Raw genomic sequence first — 12,843 nt, forward strand, 5'->3', positions numbered from 1 at the left:
GCAGTCAGGTCTCAGTTTCTAAGAGGAACACAATGCTTTCCTCTGCCATCAAAATCATAGCAAAGCAACAAATTCAGCTTCTGTAAAAACTTTCCATTGATCCTGTTAAATCCACAGTGCCATAGCACAGTTAGCTTAGGGTGTAACATCCCACACAAGTCTATGTAAGGAATAATTGCCTTTGGCCAACAGAACAATTTGTCTTTGCTTAAATACAAGCAACAAGAATAGACAGAGACAAGAGATGGAGCAGCGTATCAGATGACCACGAGGATGATCAAGAAGGCCAGTCCATGCTTTTTGACAAGCAAGCAAGCAACAGGCTGGAGTATTAACAGCACTGCATGAGAAGGCAGAGAGAATGACAGCAAAGCAGACATAAAGGAGGGTATGACAGTAGTTCCACTACTGAGCTTTGTTTCAATCTTCTCCTCATTTACATATTATATAATCAACTAACTAACAAACAAACCAAAACAGGATTTGAAAGAAAGCCACATAAAATAAATTACTGAAAACACTTCTTTCCCAACCATGACTGCTACTGCCTTCAATCTGTCGCCTGACTGGAATCCTTCTGACCTTTTACCAATAATTTCGGCAGATTTGGTGTGGTTTGAGACCTCCAGCAGCAGATCTTTCTAGAGGTAGCTCAGAAATACAGCTGTTGACACTTTCAATGAAGAGCAAGGAGCTGCATTAGCTGGGTAAGAAAGAAAAGGAGACGGCAGGAAGAAAATGATGAATCGCTGAGTCGCAAAGCGTAACAATGCAGAAAGCTATTAGTAAAATAATCCCTCCAGCTCTTTACTGAGAGCAGTTACACACTGAAGAGGACCTCCAGATTGCTCACAGCTTCCATGGGAAGAAAGCAAATACATTTGCAGACTAGCAGCACCAGGAACGGCATAAGCAGAGCAGATATCATTTGGCAGCAGAAGAGAGGACTAAGCATTCCCTCTGGTCCTCTTCCTCGTGATGCAGTCTTTAGATCAGAAATCAAACACCCTGCTAGTCTTTCAGCAACGAAGATGCCGAGTAGACAGCTCAGAGCTTTGGTCCTGATGTGTTTTCCTTGTACTGCTGCTACCTTCCAGTCATGCAAGTCTCTGCTTTTAGTGTTGACTTCAGGATGCTAGGCTGTAACGATCCAGGAGATGAATGGAAATCCTCTGCAATCCTAGAAAACAAAGAAAAAAGCTGAAAAAGGAGGAACCAGAGAGGCTCATAGTAAGTATGGCTTGAGAGTCATTTGCTTGCATCACTCTGAAAGTAAGTGGAAAACTGCCACAACCCTTTTTGGATGGACCACACTGGCACCTGAATACAAGGTCTTACTACACGTTTAAACAGAAGACCATAAATAAGCAAGCATTTCCAAACAAGACACAGCAAATACAGCATGACAAATTTCCAGGATTAGTATAAATTAATTTGCATATTATAAAACTAATTACTGGGAAAAAAAAATGATCTTCTATTTCCTACAAATACAACTGCAAAGGAATAGGTAAAATTATTACACTTTCTTTTTGTTAAACTAAAATTATGAACACCCATTCAAACAATACTGCAGATTTTGCAAAACACTGATCTGAAGTACATATTATGATTATGAATCAGAGGACAGCTCTATTAAACACATGCAATAATAACAGCACTTAGAAAAATCACAATAGAAAAGACTTGCAAAACTACTTAGTTTTTAACACGCTGGGTTTATGGCTAGCCTACCACTTGCTCTCATTTCAGTGACAAGTAATGTATCCAAAAGACAAGACAACATAGCAACCTACTTAGAAAATGACAGCTAACAGATTTAGTAGAGACGTGAAACATAGAAGCCCTGCCATCCTTGCTTTCTGCATAGAGGACTAAGAAAGGTTTCCACCTCCTTGTCCAATAACACTGTCTACAGCTAAAGTTGTTTTGTTTTTTTTTTTTTTTTAAAAAAAAAAGGAAAAACATATCAGAATTTAAAATTGATTCCCCAAGAACAAGAAGTTCAAGCAGCCAAATGATGTTTCACAGGAATGCTATTTATCAGCCTTTTCAAATGCTGGCCATTCTCTGGTTATACACAATGCTCTATTGTTTGCATAAAAGGAGGAAGGACTGGGAAATCATTTCATGGGGAAGTAAAAGCAGATATGGTGCATGGAATGACACTCTGGTAGTCACACCTAGCAAAGGCCTCTGCAGACAGAGGGCCATTTTTAGCAGCCCATGCTGAAGCACCTCTCCTCCAGTGAGGCAAGACAATTTTGAGAGGTCTCCTTGCTCACTGCTCTCCATGATGGAAGGCAGGATGAAAATTGTGCTCCTCCAGCAAAAGGAACACATTACAGGAAAGCACGATGGGAAAGAGAGAGAGTATCAGCTCTCCTGCCCATAGCAATTTAAGCAGAGAATATTAAAAGATGGGATGCTCCAAAGAGCATCCATAGCCTGCTCTCTGTATGGAGCAGACTGGAAAGTACTGCTGGGTGCGCTTTTGTAAACAGAATAATTTTAAAATGACTTACTATCAAACAGGAGCTATGTCATGAAACTTTCTGGGCAGCTGCACATGATGGCCTCTAAATTACCATTCTGCTGAGGAGTGTTTGTATTGGCCCTTTTTGTTTTTCTCTTAAGGCTATTTAAGTCTTCTTGGTAATGTTGTATTTTGGTTGTATTTTTTTAAGCTGTGGTTTTGGGGTTTGTTTTTGTTTTGTGTTTTTGTTTAGTGTTAAGAAGTGAAAAGGAATGAAGCTGCAAATAGAATCCTTTGCTCACAGTGAAGCCACAGGAGAGGGAACCAATGTGACCATAGGCTAACCTCCCCCCTGGAATGCCACAGTATCCAGAGACCATTCCCATGGGCATAGCTGGCTGTGCATCCTCTGAAAGACTGATATTCAGCTGTCACTTCAGGAAAACTATTCAGAGAAGTCTCCTAAGACCAACCTCTTCCCGTGTTGTTCATAACTATCAGGTTTGCCACTCTTACAAAAAAAAAGCACAGCAGTGAGTCAAAGCACACTGAACAAACAAGTCATACCAATTAAATGAGAACTTGCATAACCTTAAGCCAACACACAACCTTCCCAAAAATAAGTACTTGAGAATACTCCAAAAATAATTCTCTTTATTGTAAACAGAAACGACAGAAAAACAGTGAGTCTGTACAAGTGCCTGTTGCTGGAAAGTTTCCTGAATAACTGGAATCCAATACACAACACTTCCATATTTCCCAGACTTCTGGGATACCTTCAGCCCCCAAAGTTTGATTTTTTATTAACTATGCATTATAGTTGACCAGCAAAGATACCACTTGCAGCTTAACAAGGCTGAATCTGTACCATTTTCAGCAACTCCAGAAATTCAAAAAATAATAATCAAGGAACCTTTAATTCCTATTCAGGTTAGTAATTTATAGTTGGTGCTTCAGAGATATTTCCGCTGTTTTATAGTGCTCACGTAACATTCCAGGCATTTCAAGCCAAAGCATCTCTTCAACATCTGTTAGCCATATTCTCACAAAGGTTTGTCACAGAATCATAGAATCAATTACCAAACACCAACCCACTACCACCATGCCTCCCTAACCATGCCCCTCTGTGCTGTACCCATAGTTCTTGAATAACTCCAGAGACAGTGACACCTCCACCTCCCTGGGCAGCCTGGGCCAGTGCCTCACCACTCTTCCTGAAATGTTTCCTAACATCCAGCTTGAACCTCCCCTGGCACAACTTAAGGCCATAACCTCTTGTCCTGTCACTGTTACCTGGGAGAAGAGGCCAACTCCCACCTCACCACAACCGCTTTTCAGGCGGTTGTAGTGGCCAATAAAATCTCCCCTGAGCCTCCTTTTCTCCAGACTGAATAATCACAGCTCGCTCAGCTAATCCCCATTGGACTTGTGCTCCAGACCCCTCCTCAGCTTCGCTGCCCTAGTCTGGACACACTCCAGGACCTCAACATCTTTCTTGTTGGGGGGACCAGTACTACTTTTGAAATGAGGATTATAATACTTAACAAAGTAGATAATTGTATGAAATATAAATTCCATAAGATTTTCACACAAAGGAAAACTTCGTTTCAATTTCCAAACCAGAGAAACTCATTGCCATGCAAAAGTTTTCTACAGAACAGATTTTTAAATCAGATCTAGCCTTTTCTTCTATGACTCTTCATGTTTTATTCTTCCAGACCCTCCTAATCTGCTCAGCCTCTTAAGTCATCATACCTTTCAATAACAAACTCCAAGAATTCTTGTCCTGTTATTATGGCTTTTTAAACACAAATGTACTATTTCCAAAACTCTGTATGTGGCAAAACATGCATTTGTAACCCAATGGAGCTCAAATTTTCCTACATAGATACCAATGCTAAAAGAAAAAAACAACAATGATGGTATCTGCAGACATATGTGAAACAGACTTAGCCCCAGAAAGCCACAAATCTCCAGAGAACCCTTTGCATGGAATTTAATCCCCTCCAGAGACTGCTAGCTCCTGAGAACTGACTGTAAAGCTTCAGCTGGCCAAGCTGAAATGTGAGCATCCAGCAGGTCTTGGAAAAACAAGCGGATGCTGAGGAAAGCATACAGGTTGAGACATGTATGAGGTAGGTGAGCCACAGGAATTTACTGAGTCTAAGAGCCTTTATTTTGCTTCAGTCCAGTGAGCTGGTTTGTTGACTGCACTGCTTCACAGTTAACTCTACAGTAAGCTGAATCAGTTAGGAAAAGGTGCAGGGTTTTTTTTTTTTTTTTTTAACATACACGTGTAGCAGTGACAAACCACTAGTGTGAGCAGAATTCCATCTGCAGAAAGGTGATTCACCACATCCTGCTCTTGCCCTTCGTAGAGTAACAGCACATCTAGTTTGCTTCTGTGCTTAGCCAAGGGTGAAGACGCAAGCTCTCCAACGCTCTGGCATTGATTCTTATCACAAAGCTGCTCATTGTCTGTCAAAAAGTCACTTACTCAGAAACATGAAAGGCTTTGTGAAGAAGTTTCACTCAGGATGCTTCTGCAGAGAACCAAAATACATATGTACTTTCTAACTGGTACCTAAGGCAAGCATCTGAGGGATGGGACATATTTGAACTTCATCTCTTCACTCTATTCTCAAGTGTCTGCCATGGGGAGAAGGGAGAAAAAAAAGAAGCAAAAAAACCTCTCAGAGAAGCAGAAGGAGAAAGGAGAAACTTCGATGGAGTTCCCAGCCACACAGATAAAAAGTCAGTGTTCTAGTGGAAAGAAAAAAAAAAGGCATCTTAATAAAACTGGAAAGGCTTTATTTTTTAGCTAGTGCAGAATGAAAAGAAGCATTGAAGCCCCAGAGAATGGCCTCAGACACTGGCATCCTCCAGACAGTGCTACTTCAGCTCTCTGCTAGACTGTTAACAGAAGTGTGTTCAGGACTATGTGTGTAAGTACTATTCCTCATTCCAACACCATCTGAGGATAACAGAGGATAAAACTTACTACCTGTAAGGTGCCACTTTTTTTCATACAAATCTTTGTGCTTTAGGAACATACACAGACCTCACAGCCCACCAAAGAAAAAAACAAGCCCGTGCAAAAACATACAAGGGTCTGAAGTGAGAGCTGAGGTAAGAATACGGAATGGATTTCCTCATTACAACCTGGTAGCTGTGAGTGGTAACACTCTAAACAAGGCACAGTACTTTAAAAGAACAGAGAATGTAACACTTCCAGCTCCACTGTATAAGTTACATCTTGGCACTAGAGTTAACCAAACCCACCATAAATGAGAAGGAACACCAACAAATGAAGATCGCAAATCTTGCTGCAGTTGATAAACCGTAATACAACCAGCTTGCATCCATTGCTAAATGATGCTGAAGTAAGTTTCCCCTCTGATGCACAGCAGATGGTGTAGGTAGGGAACCTGTGGTGGTGTAGGGCATTGGGAACCTGAGGTGAAGCTAACCATGCTGCCTGCTGCAGTGGTCCCCTTACACATCACCACTGGAACCACAAAGGGAACTGCTAATATCTAAGGGCCAAAATCATAGCAGAAGGTAAGTTAGCAATTTCAGCTTCATCTAAACACAAGCAACCTGGTCCAACTCACACTCCTGCTTCAGCCACCTGCTGCATCCACAGCATAAGGGTGCAGGTATGTAACAAGTTGGCCTTATATGGCACGCCCCATCACTCCTTGATCTTACTCCAGAGGATGACTACAGCCCCCTGTCAGGTCACCCTGCCTCACGGTGTCTCCTCCTAGGTCTGCTTGATTACAAGCTCACTGGTGCTTGGAAGTGGTGTTTCTAAAACAGGGATACACCTTTTCTACAACCATCCCATCTTTTCTTTCTGAACCCTTGAAAACAGAACCAAAATACAGAGCCGACTCCTCGCCCTTTCATTTCCAGATTGGTCAGAAAATCTTATCTGAATTGCTTATAGGAATGATGTAGAGCTCAAACACCATATAAAACTAGGAAGTTGTACAAGGGGTCTAAAAAGTATTCATTTATCTTTTTTCTCAAAAAAGTTGTGTGACCCTGGCAGTAGCAGATTTACTAGGTTACCCCCTTCTCACTGTAAGAACCATAGGTTCAGGTTCAAAATACACAGGTCTGACATCCCTGGAAACACTTCTTATATCACATTATCATCACCAAGCACGTGTCTAAACATTCTGGAATGAACTGAGTTAATGCCTGCTGGCTCCTGAAAGTATTTCTAAACATACTCATAGAATTTAAAGCCAAGCACAGCATTCTGATCTCGTGATGCAAAAGCAAAATTAGCAATGACCATAATTCATGTGATTTTTGAAGTCTTTTCTTCCCTTTCTGTAATTTCTCCCTTGCTATCCTGTTATTAGTAGCGATGCCTAGAGTTGATTCATTGTAAGGTCATCACACCTACAGGCACATCACTGTCTCCTTTACTCAGCATTAGGAATCGGATTCACACACCAAGTTTGAGCTAACTTTTCCATCGTCCCACACTGTGTCTTAAAATGCATCAAGGTGCTATGGCTAGAAAATATCCATGCCCTGAGAGCACAAAACTCTTCATGAGCTGGATTCTCAGTGTCCTGCCAAAAATTCTCTGAGCAGACAAGCACTCAATTCTTTATTGTCCCTCTACGACAACGAAGAAAATTGTTGAAATACACTTGAAAAGACTTCCATCCGAAAGCAAAACATAGTCAGTATGTCTTGCTCTGCCCATATCCTCCCCCCCCCTCAACTTGTAGTCTTGTACTGGTTTTCAGTGGTAACAGTGCAAAAGCAGCTCTTGAAATTACATACAACTGAGGCAAATTTGATTAAATTGTAAACACACTGTAAAGTCTGGCAGATGACCACCCACTCTCCATAACAATTGCTCAGCAAAATTTCAGTTTTCCCTGCTGACAGCAAGACCTTATAATGGCTCTATGAAAAGCATTGGTTTCCATGCCACAGTAACTCACCACTTCAGCTCCTCTTACATATCTTCTTCCTCCAACGCAGTGCAATGAGAATCAGGACCAAGATGACAAGTGAAAGAGTCACAGCAATAGCCAGACCCAAGAACCTGAATCCCTCTTCTGCAATGAACAACAAAAGAAATAAATAGATGCAGAAAACAAACAAGAAACAAAGCTAACTTATCCAAGAAAATGAGGGGAAAAAAAAGCCAAGAGAAATGCCTGTTCAATGACAACAGTTCTTTATTAAGATTTTGCAAAAGCTGTGGCTAAGCTATACGCAAGCAGCAATTTCTTAGAAGAGAGTATGCATTGTCTTCAAAGATGAATATACTGCCCAATGCTTTCCAGAAAACGTCAATATGATAGTTGGAATACAAGTAGAATTTCACGTCCTAAAACTTTAGAAAGTGCTCTTTTATTCATCCACAATCTGAGGTTTTGTTAGTAAAATAAAAGATTTCTTTCACTATTAAACATATAACATTGCTGCAAAGGATAAACTAACTTTCAGAAAAGAAGGCAGATGTGTTTTACTGCCTGTGAGAAGTTCTAAACAGCATTCTAGTGTAAATGCCCCTCTCTGGTTAGGTATCAGCCACATGATCTGATTGTTATTAATCAAAATAATAACAGCCCAAATTCAGTGCTCAGTGATAACAGTGAGAGAGCTCACTGAACTAAAAGCTATTCAAATCAAGCAAAAAATATTAAGTCTTAAAACAGCCAGGTTGAGCTATTCTTTTGAATATCTCCTCTAAACCATGAAAGATTACTAAAGCAACAAGCTATTGCTGGGCTTTCCCACTCTCCTAGTGAGGAATAACAGCAATATCTGTTTCCTGCTTTCAGAGGTACAAATTTTTAAAAAGCCAAAACAAAATAACTGCATTCAAGACACAACAAAGAATTTATTAATCACTCAGAATTAAGGACTAATTTCCTTTTGAAATTTCAGAGAAGATTAGAAGTCAGTCCTATGCTATTCTTTATTATTTTTCATATAACAATCTTATCTCAAGCATGTAATACGGGAACTAACCCACAGTCCAAATCTGCCCTTCCTATTTTTTTAATTTCCAAAATAGAAAAGTGATCTTTCCTTTGAGGCCCTGGATTTGGGCACACACAGATTTTAAACCACCTATGTTAACACTTCTCTGTGAACTGAGGCTGGCACTTCAGCTTTTCATGCTCCTACTTCTCACCCATAGAGCTGGAGCTGAAATCTTTCCAGCAGGACAGAATGTTGGAAGAAGAATCAAACCAGTGCTATCAAGTATTCAGAAGTTACGCTGCTGCATTTAATATTGCCCTATAACATCACTATAAGCATCTTGAACTGATCGCCTATCTATCTGCCTGGGAATACCATTCCTCCTTGATCATTACTGCAATAAGCATGTCTCTTAGCAAAAATGTCAGAGAAGCTAAAATATAACGCACAGGTTCTGTGAATGCAGTATCAACAAAACCTGTAATAAGTTTAACTGAAGCATTTGGTTAATTGTTGCTAACAGAGAATTTGTTATTAATTTCAGAACTTCCACTTAAACATCTAAGCCACCCACAGTGCAGAGTAGGGCTCCCTTCCTCCTCCTCTGGCACACAGTCATTTCACTCTCTCTCTCTCTCTCTCTCTTTCCCAGCAGACTCCTATCCAACCACACAAAGTGCAGAAGCTGAGGGAATGCTAACAAGGGCCTCAGTCACCTACTTTTTTTCATACTTATCGGCAATTCCATTTCTTCATTTTCGTTGCTTACTCTGCAGGTCAAGTCCTCCTTGCTGATGTTCTGAGAGTCATAGACCTTCAGTTGACTGGTGATGGACACGACTCCATTATCGTACGTGAACTTCTCCTGTGTAGATGTATAATTGAACACACTGTTCCAGCTAATGGTGGGCTCTGGTAGGCCAATAGCATTACAGGTGGCTATCAGATGACCTTCTGAAATGTTGTAATGGATAGATCCATTGAGACCTTCCAAGACACAAACAAGACAATCCATCATCACAAAGAGCACCTGGCCAGCAATAGTAGTGGCAGATGAACCATTATCAAAGCTGACAGGATTCTCACACTGCCTCATGGCACAGCAACACTGTTAGGCCATCACCCCCAAGACTCAATGCTCCCCCTCTTACCTGGAAGTGATATACCCTAAAAGTTTCACCTTATCTGAAAGTCTAGGTTTGACAATGATTTGTTAAGAAAAACAGGTTTTTTTTGCCATTTCTGTTCTCCTGTCTGCTAATGCTCAGGAAAGCTCGCAGTGCTGGAGGTGTAGCCAATACACAAAGGAACCTGCAGCAGTGTTGGACTACTCACATTCCAGACAGGACTGCTTAGGGCTTACAAAGATTCCATTTCTCACTTTTTAAGCAGTTGCTCACAAAATAGCAAACAAGGACAGCCCAACACCAAAGCCACCATGATAGGCTTGAATACAACACCAAAAAAGCCTTGCTCACAGCAATAAAGCTCTACTTCTAAACCGCTCCCCACCGAGGGATACTCCTACCACTCAGGTTTCTAAGTACTCTCAAGGAAATGCTGAGGAGAAAACCCCTCTCTTTCTACTGGAGACACATCCTTGCAGAGAATCTCACCGTAGACTTCAAGGCAAGAACGTCCTGAAAAGGAGCCTAATGGGAAGGTGTTAAACAAGCACAAGTAACACCCTGTGTCATCTATTCCCACACTCCAGAAAGTGATGCTTGTGTTGCTGAGCAACAGGCTGGTGAAATTCATCCGGTCTTGGTAGGGCTTCTGAATCTTTAATCCTGCTGACTTGCTGTATGTAGCTATGTTATTTTGTGATTTTACAGAGTCTTTCTGCCATGTCACTTGCACGATGTCCTCGGGCTCTGTCAGGGCACAACTGAGAGTCACGCTGTCACCCACCTTCACCGCTCTTTGCTCAGTCTGCGTAATCACTGCAGCAACATGAAATAGTGAAATGGGCAAATATTACAAGCATGCAGAAGTCTGATATTGTTTTAAGTCTGGGATTACCCACAGAATTAACAATGCCATCAGCTAAAACATATTTCTATGTGAGCTTCCTCTGCCCAGAATCAGAGATCAAGTTACATTGATTTACACCAGATGAAGATATGATGCATTCCAAGCTACATAAAATACATATCTGTTTTTGTACCCATCCCTGTATACTCCCACCTCAGTTTTATTATACCAACTCATGCCTTCCCTGTCTCAGTGGAGTCATGAACAATTTCTACTTCTTAAAAGCCAGGGGAAGATTGAATACACAAAGGAAGCACGTGCAAGTCCATTCTCAGAGAACCAAAGGGTAAATCTAGCTAAAGGCAATTTCTAGACTACAAAGCTTCAGAGTTTGCAGTGTATTTGAGAGAGACCAAAACAAATTTGTAATTTGTTCCAGTATGGGAAGCTCTGAACTCTAGTGAACAAAGGTTCTCAAATAGTGCCATAGATATGGGATGCTGCATGTCCCAATTTCCAAATGCTAATCCAGCAGACTTTATTTCACACTTGCCTACGCCTCAGCTGTCTAATGCATGTCAAATGGCGCCAGTGATCTTATTTCATGTCTTTTGGCTCTTTACTCTGACTGGTGAAAGCTTAGGAGTCAGAAACCAACTCTCCAAACATCTGTAGGCAGATTTAAGGAAATTCAACTTACCTTTTGCCTTTCCAAGCGCAACACAAACCAGACTCAAAACCAGGGCTTGACAAGTCATTTTGGAAGAGAGCATCTACTTCACCTGGAGAAAGATCATGAGAGATGTATGACAATAATAGATCAGTTTATGGTGTGAATGGTAACTATTGCTTTGTTATTTAAGGAAAACAAACTAACTGAAGTGAATGACAAGCTTTCCATCTCCTGTTGCACAGAAGAGAGAGATCTGAAGCCGTGGTGCAAAAAATTGCCAGGTGAAAGCTATAAAGGTGGTAGCTTTCTGGATTGTTCATCAAAAGGTCCACATTTATGGACAGAACTGAAAGCAGCAGTTTATTCTCTCATTTAACATTTGCTCATGGATGAACTGGTACACGTAAAACAAAATGTTTAACGTGGACATGCTTTCTGAAAGCCTGGTGCTTGCATCTCAAGGACTGATACAAGCAACTAAAAAATTCACTGCACGTAATTGTGTAGAAAGGTCTATTAAAAAATCACTCATGACAGAAAGTAACCAGAAAAAGAAAGTTGACATCTCCCTTCAGATCTTCCCAGGCAATGATTTTGCTCCACAACTGCACATAACCATGTTCTATCCATTAGCACATCATCCATCCAAGCACATTGTAGCGCTGCACTGAGAGGAGAGCTGTGCAGTGTGCCCAGCAGTTTGACTAAAAGCATAACACATCAGTTGCCCTGGACCGCTCATGAGATCTCGGCATACATTAACACCCTCAATTACACAAGCTGAGGAACCCACATGGCATATAGCACCCTCCTACACACGAATATATTTCCTAAGGAGGGAGAGGAGCAAAACCAAGGTTGCATTCTTGCTTTTCTTAGCAGGCAGCTTTTGACTTGTTCTTACTACTTCCATCAGGTAATACTGCCACAATACAACTGAACTGCGGATCTGCCTTGAACTGTAGCTGGTGTCACACAAACATTACTTCACAAAAAAATCTCTACAACACGTATCACATACACTTTCTTGCCAATGTCTGCAAAAATAGCTGATGCTTCTCTGGAGTGTCTTCTATCAAGAACATAAACAAGTTGCAACTTCTGTCAGATTTTAGTAACATGCAAGAAAAACAAAAAACAGAAACTGTAAAGCATTTCTATGTTATCATAAACGTACTTGCTCTTTGCAAGCCTACCTTTGCATTTCAAACTCACTGTGTTAACAAACCAAGTTTTGGTCTGTAAGAATATCTGAATGGTAATATCAAGTTGTGTAAAATCAAGAAGTCAGAAACAAGACAACTGCATCAGCAGCAAGCTCAATGAACAACGCATTTGCCATGTGATAGAGCACCTCCCTAAGATGTTCAGAAATACCTAAAAATATGCAAAAAAAAAAAACAAACAACCAGCAAAACAGAGAGAAAAATTTACAAAATCACAATATCCTAAGTCAGAAGAGATTCATAACAATCAATTCATGGCAGGGCAGTTGGAGCTAGATGGCTTTTAAAAGTCCCTTCCAACTCTAAGGATTGTATCATCAATGAATCCACCTCCCAGCTCCAGACAGGAGTCACTTAAAAAAAATCAGATCCTGTATCTGAGAGCAGCGTCCAAATACTCCTTGAACTCCAGCAGCCTGGGGCCGTGCTCACAGCCCCAGGCAGCCCGTTACATGCCCACTGCCCTCTGGTGCAGACCCTGTCTCTAAACCCTTCCCCCTGCCCCTCCCCTGACACAGCTCCATGCC

At 41.1% G+C, this 12,843-nt stretch overlaps 1 protein-coding gene across 1 annotated transcript; it reads right to left on the reverse strand.

Annotated features, from left to right (window-relative positions):
• Positions 1–7,453: 7,453 nt before the first annotated feature.
• On the reverse strand, positions 7,454–11,175 carry CD200 (CD200 molecule; the record flags this gene model as incomplete). The annotated part of the gene is made up of 4 exons (XM_079545145.1): positions 7,454–7,566; positions 9,164–9,430; positions 10,060–10,386; positions 11,118–11,175. 4 exons carry the CDS (start codon positions 11,173–11,175, stop codon positions 7,454–7,456), a joined length of 765 nt encoding a protein of 254 aa, XP_079401271.1.
• Positions 11,176–12,843: the final 1,668 nt, after the last annotated feature.

Source organism: Tetrao urogallus (genome assembly GCF_951394365.1).
Source record: "Tetrao urogallus genome assembly, chromosome: 1".
Taxonomy (NCBI): Eukaryota; Metazoa; Chordata; class Aves; order Galliformes; family Phasianidae; genus Tetrao; species Tetrao urogallus.